General features: G+C 47.0%; 6 protein-coding genes and 3 non-coding genes across 9 annotated transcripts; 5 read left to right on the top strand and 4 right to left on the bottom strand.

The window, feature by feature from the left end:
* Nucleotides 1-308: 308 nt before the first annotated feature.
* On the bottom strand, nucleotides 309-1,870 carry BGW36DRAFT_433400 (uncharacterized protein; the record flags this gene model as incomplete). Its single annotated transcript, XM_046221269.1, has 4 exons — nucleotides 309-1,063; nucleotides 1,114-1,374; nucleotides 1,445-1,692; nucleotides 1,785-1,870. The coding sequence occupies 4 exons, from the start codon at nucleotides 1,868-1,870 to the stop codon at nucleotides 309-311; spliced, it is 1,350 nt and encodes a 449-aa protein (XP_046065752.1).
* Nucleotides 1,871-2,645: 775 nt separating this feature from the next.
* BGW36DRAFT_390781 (uncharacterized protein) lies at nucleotides 2,646-2,993 on the bottom strand. The gene has a single exon (XM_046217522.1). It carries the CDS (start codon nucleotides 2,913-2,915, stop codon nucleotides 2,688-2,690), a length of 228 nt encoding a protein of 75 aa, XP_046065751.1. The 5' UTR covers nucleotides 2,916-2,993; the 3' UTR covers nucleotides 2,646-2,687.
* An 868-nt stretch (nucleotides 2,994-3,861) lies between these two features.
* BGW36DRAFT_390779 (uncharacterized protein) lies at nucleotides 3,862-4,783 on the top strand. The gene has a single exon (XM_046217521.1). The coding sequence runs from the start codon at nucleotides 4,043-4,045 to the stop codon at nucleotides 4,622-4,624; it is 582 nt and encodes a 193-aa protein (XP_046065750.1). The 5' UTR covers nucleotides 3,862-4,042; the 3' UTR covers nucleotides 4,625-4,783.
* Nucleotides 4,784-4,928: 145 nt separating this feature from the next.
* On the top strand, nucleotides 4,929-5,000 carry BGW36DRAFT_t78. The gene has a single exon. It is a non-coding gene; the product is annotated as a tRNA-Ala (tRNA).
* A 302-nt stretch (nucleotides 5,001-5,302) lies between these two features.
* On the bottom strand, nucleotides 5,303-5,374 carry BGW36DRAFT_t77. The gene has a single exon. It is a non-coding gene; the product is annotated as a tRNA-Ala (tRNA).
* A 1,569-nt stretch (nucleotides 5,375-6,943) lies between these two features.
* On the top strand, nucleotides 6,944-7,015 carry BGW36DRAFT_t79. The gene has a single exon. It is a non-coding gene; the product is annotated as a tRNA-Ala (tRNA).
* A 676-nt stretch (nucleotides 7,016-7,691) lies between these two features.
* BGW36DRAFT_307910 (nitrilase) lies at nucleotides 7,692-9,155 on the top strand (the record flags this gene model as incomplete). The annotated part of the gene is made up of 3 exons (XM_046212284.1): nucleotides 7,692-8,168; nucleotides 8,227-8,698; nucleotides 8,875-9,155. 3 exons carry the CDS (start codon nucleotides 7,692-7,694, stop codon nucleotides 9,153-9,155), a joined length of 1,230 nt encoding a protein of 409 aa, XP_046065749.1.
* A 45-nt stretch (nucleotides 9,156-9,200) lies between these two features.
* Nucleotides 9,201-13,881, bottom strand: BGW36DRAFT_390774 (putative nuclear mRNA splicing factor). Its single transcript, XM_046217520.1, has 4 exons — nucleotides 13,437-13,881; nucleotides 11,197-13,270; nucleotides 9,722-11,006; nucleotides 9,201-9,660 (listed from the first exon to the last, which is right to left on the bottom strand). Exons 1-4 carry the CDS (start codon nucleotides 13,678-13,680, stop codon nucleotides 9,634-9,636), a joined length of 3,630 nt encoding a protein of 1,209 aa, XP_046065748.1. The 5' UTR covers nucleotides 13,681-13,881; the 3' UTR covers nucleotides 9,201-9,633.
* Nucleotides 13,882-14,027: 146 nt separating this feature from the next.
* Nucleotides 14,028-15,952, top strand: BGW36DRAFT_390773 (uncharacterized protein). Its single transcript, XM_046217519.1, has 2 exons — nucleotides 14,028-14,719; nucleotides 14,772-15,952. Exons 1-2 carry the CDS (start codon nucleotides 14,261-14,263, stop codon nucleotides 15,714-15,716), a joined length of 1,404 nt encoding a protein of 467 aa, XP_046065747.1. The 5' UTR covers nucleotides 14,028-14,260; the 3' UTR covers nucleotides 15,717-15,952.
* Nucleotides 15,953-16,063: the final 111 nt, after the last annotated feature.

Here is a 16,063-nt window from a genome sequence, read left to right as displayed (position 1 = left end):
GTAATACCGCTCCGCGACATCCGCGGCAGATATCATTACTAGACTTACCAGCTAGTAACTATTGCTGGGATGTGATGGAACTGGCGGTGAGGCGAGAATATAACCCAGTACATTCCAAGTGCTGGTGATTATTATTGATTTTGTATTTTTTCTATCGGCGCGACATGCAAGCAAACGGCCACTCGTCTGGATTCACCCCGCATCCTATCATACAGCATCCACTACTTGGAAATAGTGGTGGTTCGTACTGGCCCAAAAGCCACACGCTTATCATACAACTTGACTTCGCAACGCACGCTGAAATCAAATCATGCAGTCCCCTTCTCGCTCTTGAACTTGCGCTTGATCCATGACATAAACCCGCCCTTCTTGGCTTCTTTCTGCGCCGCCGTGGGTTGGATGTCCTCGTTCGCCTTATCGGTAAGTCGAGCCTCCTGTGGCTCCTGCGACGGTTGTCCCGGTTTGGCCACGGGCTTGGGCTGAGCGGGCATCGCTGCCGCAGGGTTCACTGGCCGTGCCCGTGGCTCCGCGTTCTGCGACGTAAGCGGTGTTTCAGTGTGTTTTCCAGAGGGCGGTGCCTGAGCAGCCGGTGCTGGAGCAGTCTCTTTGGCCGTGCTCACACCTTCCTGTTGCCCCGTCGTCTTCTCGCCGGTCAGATTGCCCAGTTTGTCATTGGAAGCTTTAGACGCCTCAGTCTTTTCCCCTGTTGCGGCAGCATCAGGCTTAGAAACATCTTTAGCTCCGGTAATAATGCCACTGTCTGCGCCAGACACGGTTGATCCTGCCACTGATGGGCTGGGGTAGCGTCCAGGAATCGCAGGCTGGACCTGGGAGGCAGACGTGTCGGACTCGTCAACCCGAGGCTTCTTGGGCGGCTGGGACTGGTCCTGGGTCACGAAGATGGGATCTTCGTGCGTGCGTTTGACATGGGGTGCGACCAGGGGAGTATCAACAGCCTCTTTATTGGTTGCTTTCGAGCCGTCCAACGCTGACACAGCGCCGACCGGCTTGCTTTCAGCCTCGCCCAAGACTTTTGCTTTCTCTGGCTCAGTAGCATCTATATCTAGAATAATGTCAGTCATGGTTCCTAGATTATCTCAATGCGTGACATACCAGTATGTGCTGGAGCTTTCTGGGCCTTCTCGCCGGTCACTTCTGCCACAGCGCCGGCTGCGCCTGTCTCGAGCGCACTCTTGTCCTGCTTCTTCTCTGCCGATAGAGTCTCCTTGCTCACACCGCTATAAACTGCAGTCGGTTGTTCCTTGGCTTTCTCTTCTTCAACCTTCTTGGCTTCTTCTTTTGATTCTGTCGGCTTGGCGGCGGCTAGTCCTTCGGTCTTTGCAGCAGCGGGCTGTTCCGTCGTTGGTGCAACACCTAGACACACATTAGTATCAGCACAGACAACTCCAATACCATAGGAACCAAGGCCCCGGTTAACTCATACCTTTTTCACGCACCGGAAGAGTCCTCTCATCCTGCTTCGCATGCAACTCGGCCGCCGGCTTGGGCTCGCTCATCTGCTCCTTCAATTGATCTGCAGGCACAGTCGAGACATCTTGTTCAGGCGATGCTACAGATCCAGAAGCGGCTGCAGGGGCATTAAGTGTGGTGGGCGCGACGGCGGTAGCGGTTTTGTCCTGGGCAGTTCCCTCGCCGTAGAGAAGCTTGTCTTCTTCTTGGTGGGCCGGGCTTCTACGGAATCGCATCAGGTGTTAGAATTGGATTGTGTTAGATAGCATCCATGGGGTCAATTCGCCCATTCACCCACTCGCCGCTTGACTTACACAATGTTCTTCACATCAGGGAGCTTGGAAGCGGCGCCTCCCTTGTTTTTGCTTTTATTGTTCTTCTTTCCACCCTTCTTCGCCATAGCGACGGCACAACAGTAGTCGATTGGCAAACGGAAAATGGGATATCTATCGGGGCAAACGAAGCTGCAGCGTGTACAGCAGAGTTGAAAAAGAGTGTGTGTGAAGGAGTGGGTAATGGATGGTGTAGGAGAGAGAAGCAGCCACCGTAGGCAAACGCAGATGACGGGGGGGGCGATTAGCTAAGAACTTGGAGGCTGCCAATAATATTCCATGGCGCGGCCGAGACGTTCGCAGCTCTGCCCAGCCCATGCATCCTCGCATCTGACTGTGCGGTTCCACTTGGGGTTTCTATTTTGGGGCTACTTATGATTCTGCGCAGTGATCATTACAGTTGTTGTCTCAGGCCACTGGCTGACGATGACAGGCGGAAATATGGGCCAGACATACCTGTGCGTGGCTAGAGAATGTTCCTGTTGATCCCAGCACTGGTTGCAGCGCGCAGTTGAGGATAGCCTCAATGACAGAGCCGAGTACGACTACTGTCTCTTCTTCTTTTTCTTATCTATCACTATATTTTACCCCTATTTATTTTCTCTTGTTATAATTAGTAAGAGTGATTGAAAATCTGCAGCCTCGATCGGAAAATTCCTGACGTCAGATCGCTTGTTTTGCGCACTAGGCCAGATCGGGAAATGTGTCTCCTGATGTTGAATGCCTAATTGTCACAGTTGTCAGCATGTGAACACATAGTTATTATTATTATTGTATAGTACCATTGTGAATTAGATTATAATGACCAGAAGAACTTATATCATTCACGTAGTCGTGCTGGCTGTGATGTAAAACACCTGCCAAGCGCTGTTCTCTCCTGTCACACTAATGCAAGGGACCATAGACTCGGTAATAATACAGCAAATAAGACAAGTGGCTAAGACGCATGCAAGCAGCAAGGCAGCCAGACCTGTCCAACCAGCTCCCTGCATCGCATCGACTGCTTGATCTTTGCCTTTGCATTGCATATGCCAGGTACTGCCAAGCTTGAATTTCGCTGGTGCCTGAGGCCGCAGTTTGAACAAACCCTAAGTACGCCCACAGATGTATCATGTATGAATGAATCGTCGATGGCCTGATTCAACATCGAAAACATCCGTCATGTCCGCGCTATTTTCTTGCTGCTCTTTCTATAGATAAATTCATGAATAAATTGGGAGGGATGCTATAAGACTCAGAATAGAACATGTTTGCAATGTATGGTAGAAAATAAAGCTTGGGCAATTGATGTTCATATAAAGCTGCCGATCTCATTCAAAATATTGATCGCAGGGTCAATGGTGGCTGGAGGGTTTGGGTTCAGCACATCACAACTGCTCAATGCCCCCTAGAAACAGTGAAGCCAGATGAAATTCATTCAATATGAATGGGATAAAAAACCGTTTGACTCCTACATGTATACAAAGGATCTATCCAAAGAATCCACCCATGGTGAATCACTCTCCCCCGCCTGCCAGCTAGGATATCAGACAGTCACACGCCTTGCCCTTTATGGAACCGCTATCATCTGCAAACAACGTCCCAATACACATCTTTCATCCACCCCAATTTGTGTCAGTCAAAATTGTGTCAGTCCAACTTTGTCAACTCACTAATCTGCACACCCAAACATCCTCCTCCAGCTATGTAGCCTCAACATGTTCTACTTCATGCTGCGTATCCCAGCCCGCAACATCACTCCAAAAACCTACATACCCGCCTATCTTGAGTATACTCTCGACATGGCCCCTGGTATCATGCAACTCGCAACCTCCCCAGCAAACCCCTCCATGGGGCTGGGTAGTCTCGAGCGTCTTCCAACCGAAATCATCGGGATGATCCTAGCCGAAATGGACTTGGCATCTTTGATCAACTTTCGCTCTATCAACCAGCAGACTTTCAACGCTGTCGAGTCTATTTCAGTTTTCAAGACTCTAAGCGAGCACGCTCCTCATGTCATCCGCTGCATCTTGAGCATTGGCACAGGCGAATGGTCCAGCTGCAATGACCTCTTCGATAAGTTCTGTACCTCAGAATGTGATCACTGTGGCGAACTTGCTGGCTACTTCTACGTTCTCGGGCCTGTGCAGAGAGTCTGCTTCTACTGCTTTACCCACTCCAAGGCCTACTGCCCCCTGTCACTGGCTGATGCTAGGAGAAGATTTCGTCTTCCGGTGGAATGCCTTACTGATATCCCAAAGATGCGTTGCCTGCCTGGTCTTTACGGAGAAAACACTATTGCCAGGGACCTGACTGCCGGTTCAGCAATCGATGCCACACCGATTCCATTCCCAGACAGCATTTCACTTCTCGATCAAAATTCCACCCACCGGAAAGCAATCATGGTTCATGGCAGCCAAAGCGCAATAGAAACGCACCTCGCACGCCAGAGGCTTACCTCCCTCACCTTTCCGCAGCCCACTTCTTCCGCCAATAATCATTCCTTGCGCCAACAGGGAAGTGATGATAGTAATAGCTGGCGTCGCCTGACAACTCGCGTTGCATCTGAGCACGAGCCTGTTGACTACCATGTCGGAAATATCAAGCGCTGGATGGCTGTGATCAAAGTACCGTACTACAATAAGCAGACAAGACTCACTGAGGAAGGGTTCTGTTGCAGGGCCTGTAGCAACCTGGCTGGACGACGTGGTTATTGGAGAAGGAGATTCAATTCTCAGACTTGGGATGACCACATCAGGGAGTATGGAGAGATTGTCGGGAGTAAGCATGTTTCTCCCACGCTACCGAATCCTTCAGGAAACGCCGCTGCCGTTGGTGCATGATATTTGCATGTAAAGATATTAGGTTGCATTACAGTTTATTTCGAAACGTGGTGAGAAGATTTCAGTTCCAGACTCGGTGAAAAATATTGGGTTGAAGGCAGTATTCAAATGTTATGGTCAGCAGTTGTACTTAGGTTCTTTGTGTCCCTAATATCACGCCATTTTATTGATTCTAACGCTTATAATATCCAAGGCCTCGTATCAGCCTAGGATTAAGAAGGCAGAAAATATTTCCACATTTCTGATTCAAGGGAGGCTGCCTATGTGTTTTTTCGTATAGCCGTAATTTAACAAATTTGTCATCGGGCGATTGGTCTAGTGGTATGACGCATCTTTAGCATAGATGAGGTCCCGGTTTCGATTACCGGATTGTCCACTCTCTTTTTGTAGATTCTCTCTTTTAAGAAGAGAGAATCGACGTCTTTTTGCTGTCTGTGATATTACCTCGCTTACGGCAAATGGTTGGATTTTTGGTAAATTACGCTAATTTTTTGTGGGCCTAGCGGGTACCATCGGCTTAAATTAGTTTAGGGTTGAAAAAAATATCATGTTAACGGCAACATATAACAGCGACACGGCGACATGGCGACACAGAGACATGACATCTAGTTTAGAAATAGCCATTGCGAAATATATCCTCTTGGTTGGCAATTTTTTGAAAAAAAATCAAAAAGAATGTGGACAATCCGGTAATCGAAACCGGGACCTCATCTATGCTAAAGATGCGTCATACCACTAGACCAATCGCCCATGTTGACAGAACTGAGGGTAAAATCATCACTTATTAATGATATAATGAATGTGTTGCGCCGCTTTTTAAGACTTTCAGCGGAATGTCTGGATTATTCTCCTCGCCGAATATTTTCTGGTTTTCTAAACTGTCTTATTTGTGGTCTATACAGTGCTTAATATACGGTACGTAAGGGAATTGAGTACACAACTATGAGTAAGGAGGAGCTTTCGCCAATTATACGATCAGAAGAAACCCTCAAACTTGGCTCGAGAATCTGGATGCCTCGTCAATTTCGTAGGAAAGATGTCCTATGTGTGTATCAATTGATTTTAACTGGTAATGGAATAGCACACAATTTCTTAAAGAAATACCTAATGTGTCTCAGGGTTGATATTAGATCCTATGCAATTCTTTCTTCAATGTTACCTATATCCTCCAACTGTATATATATTCAGTTTTGTGCTCCATTGATTTCTTAGTCTTACAGTCACGATCAAAGGCTTTCACCATGGTGAAACCATTCAAGCTATAGATAGATGTTCTATTTATATCTTTAGCTATATATTAGAGCCCTAGATCCCTCCCATGTACTGTTAGAACAGTCTTCCCTATATATTCAGAATCCTTAGATCACTACACATATATATTGATGTAACTAATGACTATACAACACCAGTTGACCAGTTAACTCTAGACCGTTAAAAGTACAAATTTTTCAGTGAATTCAGTAGCTAAAGAGTCAGACAACCCTGCGGCTCTGCTTGGTTATCTAGGATTAGGTTTCTTAACTTCTCCTTTGTGGAGTGCCTATATGTACAATGCTACGTGTAATGATCTAAGGCATGCGTGCATTCTGATTATATAGGGAAGATTGTTCTAACAGTACATGTGAGGGACCTAGGCTCATATATATAGCCAATGGTATACAAAGAACATCTATCTATAACCTGAATGGTTTCACCATGGTGAGAGCCCTTTGATCGTGAAACTATGTGTCCCACTTACACATAATATTCCGAAGGTATACCTTACCCATGGGTATTGCAACCCACAACGAGGGTCCTTTGAATCGAATCAAGAGCAGCTGGAAATTGCGCAATTTGAAGCCAAAAATAAATTTAAAACAATGCCGCCAACATATATAGGCAAAGCAAGAAGCTGTCAGCTAGTTGTATGGTAGAGGGTCAATTATATTGAGTATGTGTATGGTATTCATGCAATGAAAACCTGTCGCTAGAATTATTGTGTGGTAATCAATTAATATAGTGGAGCTAGGTACATTTCTACGTTTTGAAACCTACAGTGCTACACTTTCAGTGATTTTTATGGAATAGGTTGGTAATCGTTATAATTATATGCTTGCGAGAATATTGAAATCGACGGGCATGTCTTCTTGCTCATAATTCTGGCCACTAGTGTATTTCCAGGCCCATATTATTGATTGGAACAAGATAAATTTAGCGAATTGCTTGAGCGGTAAGCTCATCATATCCTTGGATCGAATGAAATATAATAAATTCAAGACATGATCATTTTTATTTGCTTTTCGTTCATATAGTACTATTTCTGAGATTCCCTTCAACATTGGGCGATTGGTCTAGTGGTATGACGCATCTTTAGCATAGATGAGGTCCCGGTTTCGATTACCGGATTGTCCACATTTTTTTAATATTTTTTATATCATCTGTATGTCCTATACCAAGCATTGGAATGTTTCGGAAGAAAATCCTATTAAATTGCTCTTGAACGTGTTGGCTGATGGAATATCGAACTTCAACTGACATAATGTTTCTATGTAGGAATTTCGGCTGTTATTATATTACCATTGCATGTAGTTAAAATGTGCATATTGATGCTTGATTTGTAACAATTTGCATGTACATACATATATACAAACCGAGTCGAGGCTTTGGAGGTTATACAGACATAATTGATCCAAATAATATACGAAGCACGCAAGTATATTGATCAACGTATTTATATGTAACCCAGCCCGATGACTATTTGATCGATGTAAGGCCATTCCCTTTTGCCGCTCACTATATCACCGACATCCTCATGAGAAAATAACATTTGAACATTTTTAATACACAGCACCTCACTTGACTTGGACATTCGACTGCAGGGCGGAGAGTATCGAGGATAGACAGATTAGGAAAGAATAAAACACTCGGCGCGGATTGTTCCCCGCACTTGAAGTCTCTGACCTCATCTGTGGCAAGCGGCGACAGCGCATACATGCTTCCCTGACCACTCCTTTTCGTTCACGTACCAAGTCCCAAAGCGTCGACTATTATACTGTTGATAACTCCTTCTGTATCTGTCGTCGACACAATGCCTAAGAAGCTTATGCTAGCCGTTGCTCAATCTCGCACTTTGGCAACGACATCGGCTACCCTCGAAGCTCTAGATAGAACCGCTCGCCATGCAGCAACACGCGGTGTAAACGTGCTTCTCTTCCCCGAAGCATATCTTGGTGGTTATCCGCGTACATGTGACTTTGGAACTGCAATTGGCCACCGTGACCCTGCCGGCAGAGACCAGTTTCTGAAATACTTCAATTCGGCAATTGATTTAGGTGACACTCCTGCTGGCGCTGGGGACGACTGGGTGGAAAGGAAATTGTCGACCGCAAAGGGGAAGGATTTTCGTGGCGATGGCACGAGAGAGTTTCTCGAGAAAGTCTCCTACTCAACGGGTGTTTTCATTGCTGTTGGCCTCATCGAGAAGGCGGGTGGTAGTTTGTATTGTGCTGTGCTATATGTTGATCCAAAGCGAGGAGTGCTTGGGAAAAGGAGGAAGGTTATGCCAGTCAGTTTGCTTCTTTATCTATATTATACATTTGAATACCGTGCTGACGTGGATGTAGACTGCCGCAGAACGACTAATCTGGGCACAAGGAGCGCCATCATCCCTGAAGGCTGTCACTACGGAAATAAATGGCGTAGTCCTGACTATCGCAGCCGCTATATGCTGGGAAAACTACATGCCTCTTCTGCGTCAAAGCCTGTACTCGCAAAATGTCAACCTGTACCTCGCCCCAACTGCTGACGGACGCGATACATGGCTACCACTGATGCGGACGGTAGCCATTGAGGGCCGAGCCGTGGTGCTGTCCGCTAATCAATGTGTGCGTCAAAGCGAGCTCCCTGATTGGGTTACTTCCGATAAGTCACAAGAGAAAGAAAAAGCTGGCGATAGTGGATTACCAGTTGCAACACCGAGAGCGACAGGAAGGAAACTGTCGATAACCACGACCGAAGGCCCTCATGAAATCGTCTGGCCGCAGTCTCCTAGTTCACAACTTCATCCTGACAAACCACGAGATCAAATACACGCGAGTCTTGCTGTTGAAGACGGTGATCCGATTGGTAAGATATTTCTTTCTACTGGTGCTGTACATCGAAACTAAAAAAATGAGCAGCAAGCCAAAGCTCGGCAAATTTGGCTTCTAGAGGTTAGCCCCTTTTATTTCTCATATTTATACATGTAACTTGTATGCTGACTACCAACATAGTTACTGCCAACGATCCTTATGTCTCTCATGGTGGTTCATGCATAGTAGGTCCGTTGGGAGAAGTCATTGGCGGACCTATTTGGGATGTCTGCACAGAGGATAGCAGTGACTTTTCTTCCTCTACGGGCTCTGCCGTTGGATCTGGTCTTGTCATTGCTGAAATTGATTTTGAGGATTGCGAAAGAGGGAGGCTTGACTTGGATGTTGCCGGTAGTTACTCACGCAACGATTCCTTTAAGCTTACTGTCGAAGGGTTGGATTTGAATCCACCGCCTTATTAAGAGATTTAGGCTTTGGAAGGAGTATTAAATCAACAATAAATATAGTGGTTAGTGATAACTAGGTTTAGACATATTTAACATTCGAAAATTTCGATGGAATTTGTATATGTACCGACGGATAAATTACGATTCAATATCCGTTAAGCAAATATCAGATAAAACCGTACTCAAAGATCATCGGAGATTAATGTAGTCTCATACAGCCAAATGAATTTCTTCTTTTGGCGCATCCAGCTCAAGATCAGCTGATCGATATACAACTGACCGAGCGAGGCAAGAGACGTCTGTTACTGAATTCTCTAATGAGAAGACCGAAGGAAAATACTTGTTAATGTTCATCAATATAACTATATTATAAGCTATTACATATCGGACGGGAGAACGCAATAGCAACAAACGCCCTCGCTCAAACCTTTTGGTGAGTGTAAGACGCCTTCCGAAACTCCGACCTGATGTAGAAGTAGAAATAAATATGGCTTTAGTAAGCAACACGTGTTCTCATGTCCTAAATTAACATAGTTAGCAGTTAATCCGAATGTGAAGTGGAAAACGGAGAGGTGGCATACGGTTATTTTACGCTCAATCTCACGGACACTGCGATCCAGTTCACCCGCGATCATAAGCTTCTTATCATTAGGGAGTAAGAAATACGTCTCGCAGAGGTCACCATCAATGACACCCTTGACTGGCACGTAGTAACTTCTGTAGATCAAATGATCTCGTCCAGCGAGCGGTGGGTTTTGTGAAGCGAGCTGCGTTTCTAGGCTTTGGAAGAAGTCGACGTCTTCCCGACTCAATAATGGAATCATCATTCCAACGGTGCCTTGAAGACCGGTCCAGACCAAAATATCTCGTCCTCCAACCACAAGTTGAGTCTTTTGTATACTTGTAGGGATATCTTGAGTGTAAAAGTGAACCATCAAGTCCAGCCGATTCGCAGTGCCTTGAAGATAAGATCGTTCATGGATGAGATGAGCGCCAGAACCATCTTCATCGGATTCGTCTGAAATCTTTTTCGGGCAGCGGACAAGCCATAGATTGCCAAATTTATCGCCGCCTGCCGTTGTTTCGTAATCTACCATAGTTGTAGCTGTTGTCCAGCGTGCGAGGACATCATCCGCAAACGGGATGAGCCGGTTTTCTTGAAACTTATATACCACGTAAGTGACACTTTCTTGAATATCACTGACAATTATTCGACTGCCCTGCGTCTGTAAACCGACAATAAGTTTTGGTGCAGCTTGTACTTGACATTTTCGAAGCATTTGTTTCATTCCAAGGTCATAGATCCTTAGATTCGGCCCAATGCCGGCAAGCAGGCGTCCTTGAAACGCAAGAAGAGCCAGGGGTGGCTCTTCGACTTTGGTTTTGTGAATAAATTCAAGCTCTTTACCGTCTTCTTGAAAGCGATATATGTGAATGAACCCGGCGGAAAAGGAACGCGGGTTGATAATGACATCTTTGCCAGTGCCGACCACGAGGAACGTCTCATTATCCTGGCTAGCGAATGAAACGGCAGCAATGCTGACAGCAGACTCATTCTCTTCGAGCTCGAGACGGGAAACTACAGATTTGGCATTAATCGGATCAACAACCTCGATGCAAGAAGCCCAATGACCCGTGGCCCGTGGGTAGCCGAAATCCTCCGGTGGAGGAATTACGGCCTCACCGTTCTGAAGCTTTGAGTCTTCTAATAAGCGATTTTGAGTGGCAGGTGAGAGGACATTGCTCTCAGCCTCGGCAACATAGAAAAAGGGCTGTTCGGGGTGCTTTACGAAGCGCCGAGGTGTATAGGCAAGAGGTATTGATTCTTGAAGGATGTTGTTATCAAGTTTCTCAATGGAGAAGATTCTATGCAAGGGTGTTAGCAAAGCGTAATGATAAAAAGCTTTCCAATTTTGCACGAGTTCAAAAAGTATATTTCAGTAGGAACAATTGGAGTAAATATTTAATTTTTTCTCCATGAAAAGTCGGATTGAACTTTATCATCATGATACCAAACGGGGGAATAAAATAAAATGCGAGGGAAGAAAATTCTTACCTAAGATTTTGCCCCTGAATCCCAACCATGCCTTCCAGACATTGTTCGCTGGAAAAATTCCAACCCCATGCGAGTCCAACATAGTCCAGTGGCGTCAGCATGAAGCTTTTGGTCTGGATATCCGAATAACCCAACCATGGGCGAGAACTGAGAGCAAGCACTGCCGCCTGGCCCTTGATGGAAACCGTGAAGAGTTTGACAGGCTTTGCGCCTAAAAACCGGGTCCGAGTGTCTGAAAGTTCGCCTGTAACTTCATCCAATACTGTTCGAAGATACACACCAGAGTATAATCCGATGTGCAGGTACAATGTTGATCCTCCGGATGTGGAGTCCGCCATCGACATGATATTTAAAGCGGATGGGGCAGATGTCAGAGCTTGCACTGACTTGTTTTCAAGTGTCGAGTCTGGGTCTAAGCTGAGAATTCTGACTGTCGAGTCATCGCACCCTACCGCTAAGAAGGAACTACGAACACGGCCTTCGGGAACTTCCCCTAAGCTAAGTGATGTCACAGTGCCTGACATTTGTCGTTTCTCGTCATATTCAGCCAGAGAGCCATCCGTGTCCATTTCAAAGTAAACAATTTCTCCAGAGCTGAGAGCGACTGCTACTTGGCGCTCATTGGTTGCAGCAGCTACAATTGTTCGGTGCTGGGGTGCTGGCCATTCATTGACACGGTGATCGGCAAGAATATGTCGAATACCTTTGGGATGAACTTGAATCAGAGAGTCTTCCCCTAACTGTTGTACCGCTAATGTAGGCGCTGTTGATAAGAACCCGGTATCTGTAACCTCTTCTACCGTCTCTCCAATGCTGAGAACCAGTGTTCCATTTGTGAAAGAGAGAATGATGTATGCATCGAATTCATCGTTTCGCGTTAACTTTGTGGTCCACACAGATGATGGAACACTAGGAAGCTCTGACTCCACTATTTCAGAAACTTCAAGTCCATGTTTGAGAGTTCTGAAAGTACTGCGAGCCCCTGTTCCACAAGCAGTGTAAATCTGTGGCGAGTCTTCTCCGATGAGATCAGTAATTGTGCAGTCCATGATAGGGTTTAGAGAGTTGATGCTTTCAACCAGGTTAAGATTCTCTGCTCCCCTAGGATGGAAGTAAACAGGAGTTATAGGCTCTGTGGGGTCTGCTGAAACATCATCACTTGTGTATTCAATTTCTTCATCATCGTCACCGAGTTTTTCAAATTGGTAGAAATGATGATTACCAGTTTCGCTGGCAACAAATAAGAAACCGCTCTTCAAAATCAACAGGTTGGTAGCAATTGGGACGGTATCGAAATATTTGATTTTAAGTCTTTTGACTTCACCTGTGAGTTGGCCATTATCATCCTCAACCATGTCAATAGTAAGCTTGAAGAGATCGCCGTCCTCTGTTTGTAAAAGGAAGAAAAAGGCACCTCTCATCCTGTGCATGACACCAGCTATGATGGATCGCTTCCGCTCAGGGTTTTCTGTCGGGCCGCTTCGGCGTGGAATTGGCACGCGAAATGCATCCTGGTTTGAATGCCGATATGTAATACTATCTTCAGCACCCACGAGAACACCACTAGGGCCATCGCCACCTCCAGGAACTTGAAATAGCAAATTGGAGGTTCGGTGCACAAGTTCCGACCACTTACGGACAACATGGTTCAAGCCAAGATCAAGCTCATAGTAAACCAGGTGCTTCTCAACCTCCTCGTACGCGCGGCCCGTTGGATCTTGATCAGACTCGGAGTAATCAACTTCGATGGCTGCGAATATTGGATTGTCATACCCCACATCCAAGGCGGTCATAGCAAAAACCAGAGTCTGCGGTTTGTGGGCTTCAAGGGGCGATGAGATTGTAAGTTCGGCCTGAGCATTGCGATTCAAAACATAGACGAGCTTATTTTTCTCCACGGAAGCAATCAGACAGGCTCTTCCCTTTGGATCAACCGCGAGGTATTGCCCGGGAACTACCCTCCTGACACCAGACTTTCCAAATGTTTCTAAATGGATACGATTGAATCGATTCTGGGAAGGTACGTATTCGACAATGGTGATACGACCGGAATCGGAACCAATTATAATGTAATCTGCAAAATATTCAGTCCTGCTCACCAGACAATTGCAAACAATCAATGCTTTCACCCGAGGCACGTCCGAAGTAGGCAGCTGGTCTGCTAGCGCAAACACGAACTGCTCAGGGAGCTTGACGAATCACTAAAATGACTCTTTTCTGCGAACGGGGATAGAACATACCTTTGTTACTTCCAGCAATTCTGAAGGCGGCAAGAGTCCTCACAATGCCGAAGACGTCCTGCGTATAAATTGGTGTGACCTTTCCCTGCGCGGCATCTGAGCGATGAATTGTGAGCTTCGATCCGGACGCGGTCACAATCTGCTGTTCCTTTGTGCCCGCAAACTGGCCGAGAATAGCTTGCGTCACAGCAGTAGGAGGCTGGATTGTCAAGGAGTACATGAACATAGTCGATGTGGTAGCCATGACGGGCAGCTATGGTGCTCTTGTCGAGCACTTGATTTTTTTTCTGCTTCTCAAGCGTTTCGTCGCGTTAGCGGATGGAGGTCTGGGCGGAGGAATTCAAGTTCCCATTGCTATACTGAAAGACATGCAAGGCCCTGGGAGGAGATGGATGGGGCTCTCTGCTCCGAGGCTACTGTGGGCGAGGAGGAAGTCAGCTTATCGTGCGCAGAGCAAAGGTTTGTGTGCCTCCAAAGCCTGCAGGGAAAAGCTGTGGCTCTAGCGCGCCAAGACTGCGAGCGGATGGATGCCTGAGCCCTGAGGCAACAGCAGTGGTGGACGACGGGTTTCTGCCACCTTCCTCCGGTTCAGCCACCCGGACGCGCGATTCAAGCAAGCAGACAAGTAGAGGAGCAACTACATCTGCTGCCAATTACTGTCAGGACGACTCAATGCCCTCGACGCTGAAGGTCTCCCTCGCTTGCCTTTACACATCTACGGTGTGTTGATTGTATCCTTCTCCATCTACGCCGCCGCATAACACATCCCGTCTGCCTCCTCGATTTATTGCTACGCTACCCCTCTTCCTCTTGCCTGTGATATCATGGCCGACGAGGCTCCCACGGCAGATGCCTCCCCCATCACTTTCAACGTAAAGGCTTCCAACGACGCGAAATATACTCTCACACTGCCCGAGTCGACTAGTGTCGCCGAGCTTAAATCCAAGTTGTCCAGCAGCGAGTACGCCGATACCCCAGCCGATCGCCAGCGGTTGATCTACTCTGGAAGAGTTCTCAAAGACAACGAAACCTTATCAACTTATAAAATCAAGGATGGGCATACCATTCACTTAGTCAAGAGTGCAGCTAGCAACCAACGATCAAATCCAGCTGCCCAGAGCTCTACCCCAGCCCCTGGCACAACAGCAACTCCATCGGTGCCTGGAGTTCCGTCAAATCTTGCTGCCGGCACGGGAAACAACCCCCTAGCTGGCTTGACAGGTGCGCGATATGCGGGGTTTGCCCAGCTGCCAGGAGCGGGGATGTTTGGGCCAGATGGTGGTGTAAGTAGAAGTTCCAAAAGTCTGGAAACGAAGTTGGTTAACAAGTTCGCAGATGGGTCCGCCACCCGACCCAGATGCCATGCTCAGTATGCTTGAAAACCCCCAGGTTCAGGCCTCTATGAACGAAGCTCTTCAGAACCCTGCTCTTATAGACATGATGATACAGCAAAATCCAATGCTCCGAGAAATGGGCCCGGGCGTTCGTCAAATGATGCAAAGCCCCGAGTTTCGAAGGATGCTCACAGATCCGGCTACTATTCGCCAGATGGCACAAATGCAACGGGCATTTGGCGGTGCTGGTGGTATGGGCGGATTAGGTGGTATGGGCCTTGGTGGCGCTGGTAATTCGGCCTTTCCGGCTCCCGGTGTCACCAACACCACTCCGGAGGAGAATCGTGGTCAGCAACAACCAGGCGCCGGCCAACTTGGTGATGCAGGCTCTACTCCCGTGCATCCTTTTGGAGTGGCAGGAAACCCATTTGCTGGTCTCCTTGGGGTGAACCCACCTTCTACGACACCATCAACAGGCGCACAACAAACTGCGCCCCCTAGTGGACAAGCTACAACAGATTCATCTACACAGAACCAACAAGCCCAGAATCCCTTTGCAGCCCTCTTCAACCCTGCGTTGTTTGGAGCACCACCCACAGGTACCGGAGATGCAAATGCCGCCACACAACCAGGGAACTTGAACCCATTCAACCCGCAGAACAACCCACTTCTCCGGGACCCTGCTTTGTTGTCAAACTTCATGCAAGCTATGGGAGGTGGTCAGGCCGGTGGGAACGGCGCTGCAGTGAATCCGTGGGCTTCTATGTTCGGTGCTCCACCTGCGGCGCCCCCGGACAATCGGCCTCCTGAGGAGCGATACGCTGAACAGTTGCGTCAATTGAACGACATGGGGTTCTATGAATTCGAACGAAACATCGAGGCGCTGCGAAGAACTGGAGGCAGTGTCCAAGGGGCTGTGGAGTATCTTCTAAATAACCCGTCGTAATGAAGAATATGGTTATCGAGCGCTAGATCATTCCCTGTACCTGAGCTGATTCGTCGTTGATGGCGAGCAGCTTATCCCATACCTTTCTTCTTTTCTTTCCCATGATGTCCTAAGCATTATATCAGCTGATTACCTTGTGTTATGAATAAGAAGTCGACTGTGGCACTTCTATGAGCAGCACGGCCTTGTATCTTCATGCTAGACTTTGACAAATTCAGATTTATTATTATTATCGATCAAGTCAACTTGACTGGCATTGCATTTTCCACTGTAGCGGAATGCGACTAAACCTAAACGGGCGACCAGCTGCGTAGACTCTAGACAAATAGTGCAAACTCATACAAACA

Source organism: Talaromyces proteolyticus (genome assembly GCF_021365285.1).
Source record: "Talaromyces proteolyticus strain PMI_201 chromosome Unknown BGW36scaffold_15, whole genome shotgun sequence".
NCBI lineage: Eukaryota > Fungi > Ascomycota > Eurotiomycetes > Eurotiales > Trichocomaceae > Talaromyces > Talaromyces proteolyticus.
The sequence above is the reverse complement of the archived record's forward strand: the minus strand, read 5'-3'. Positions and strand labels throughout refer to the sequence as shown.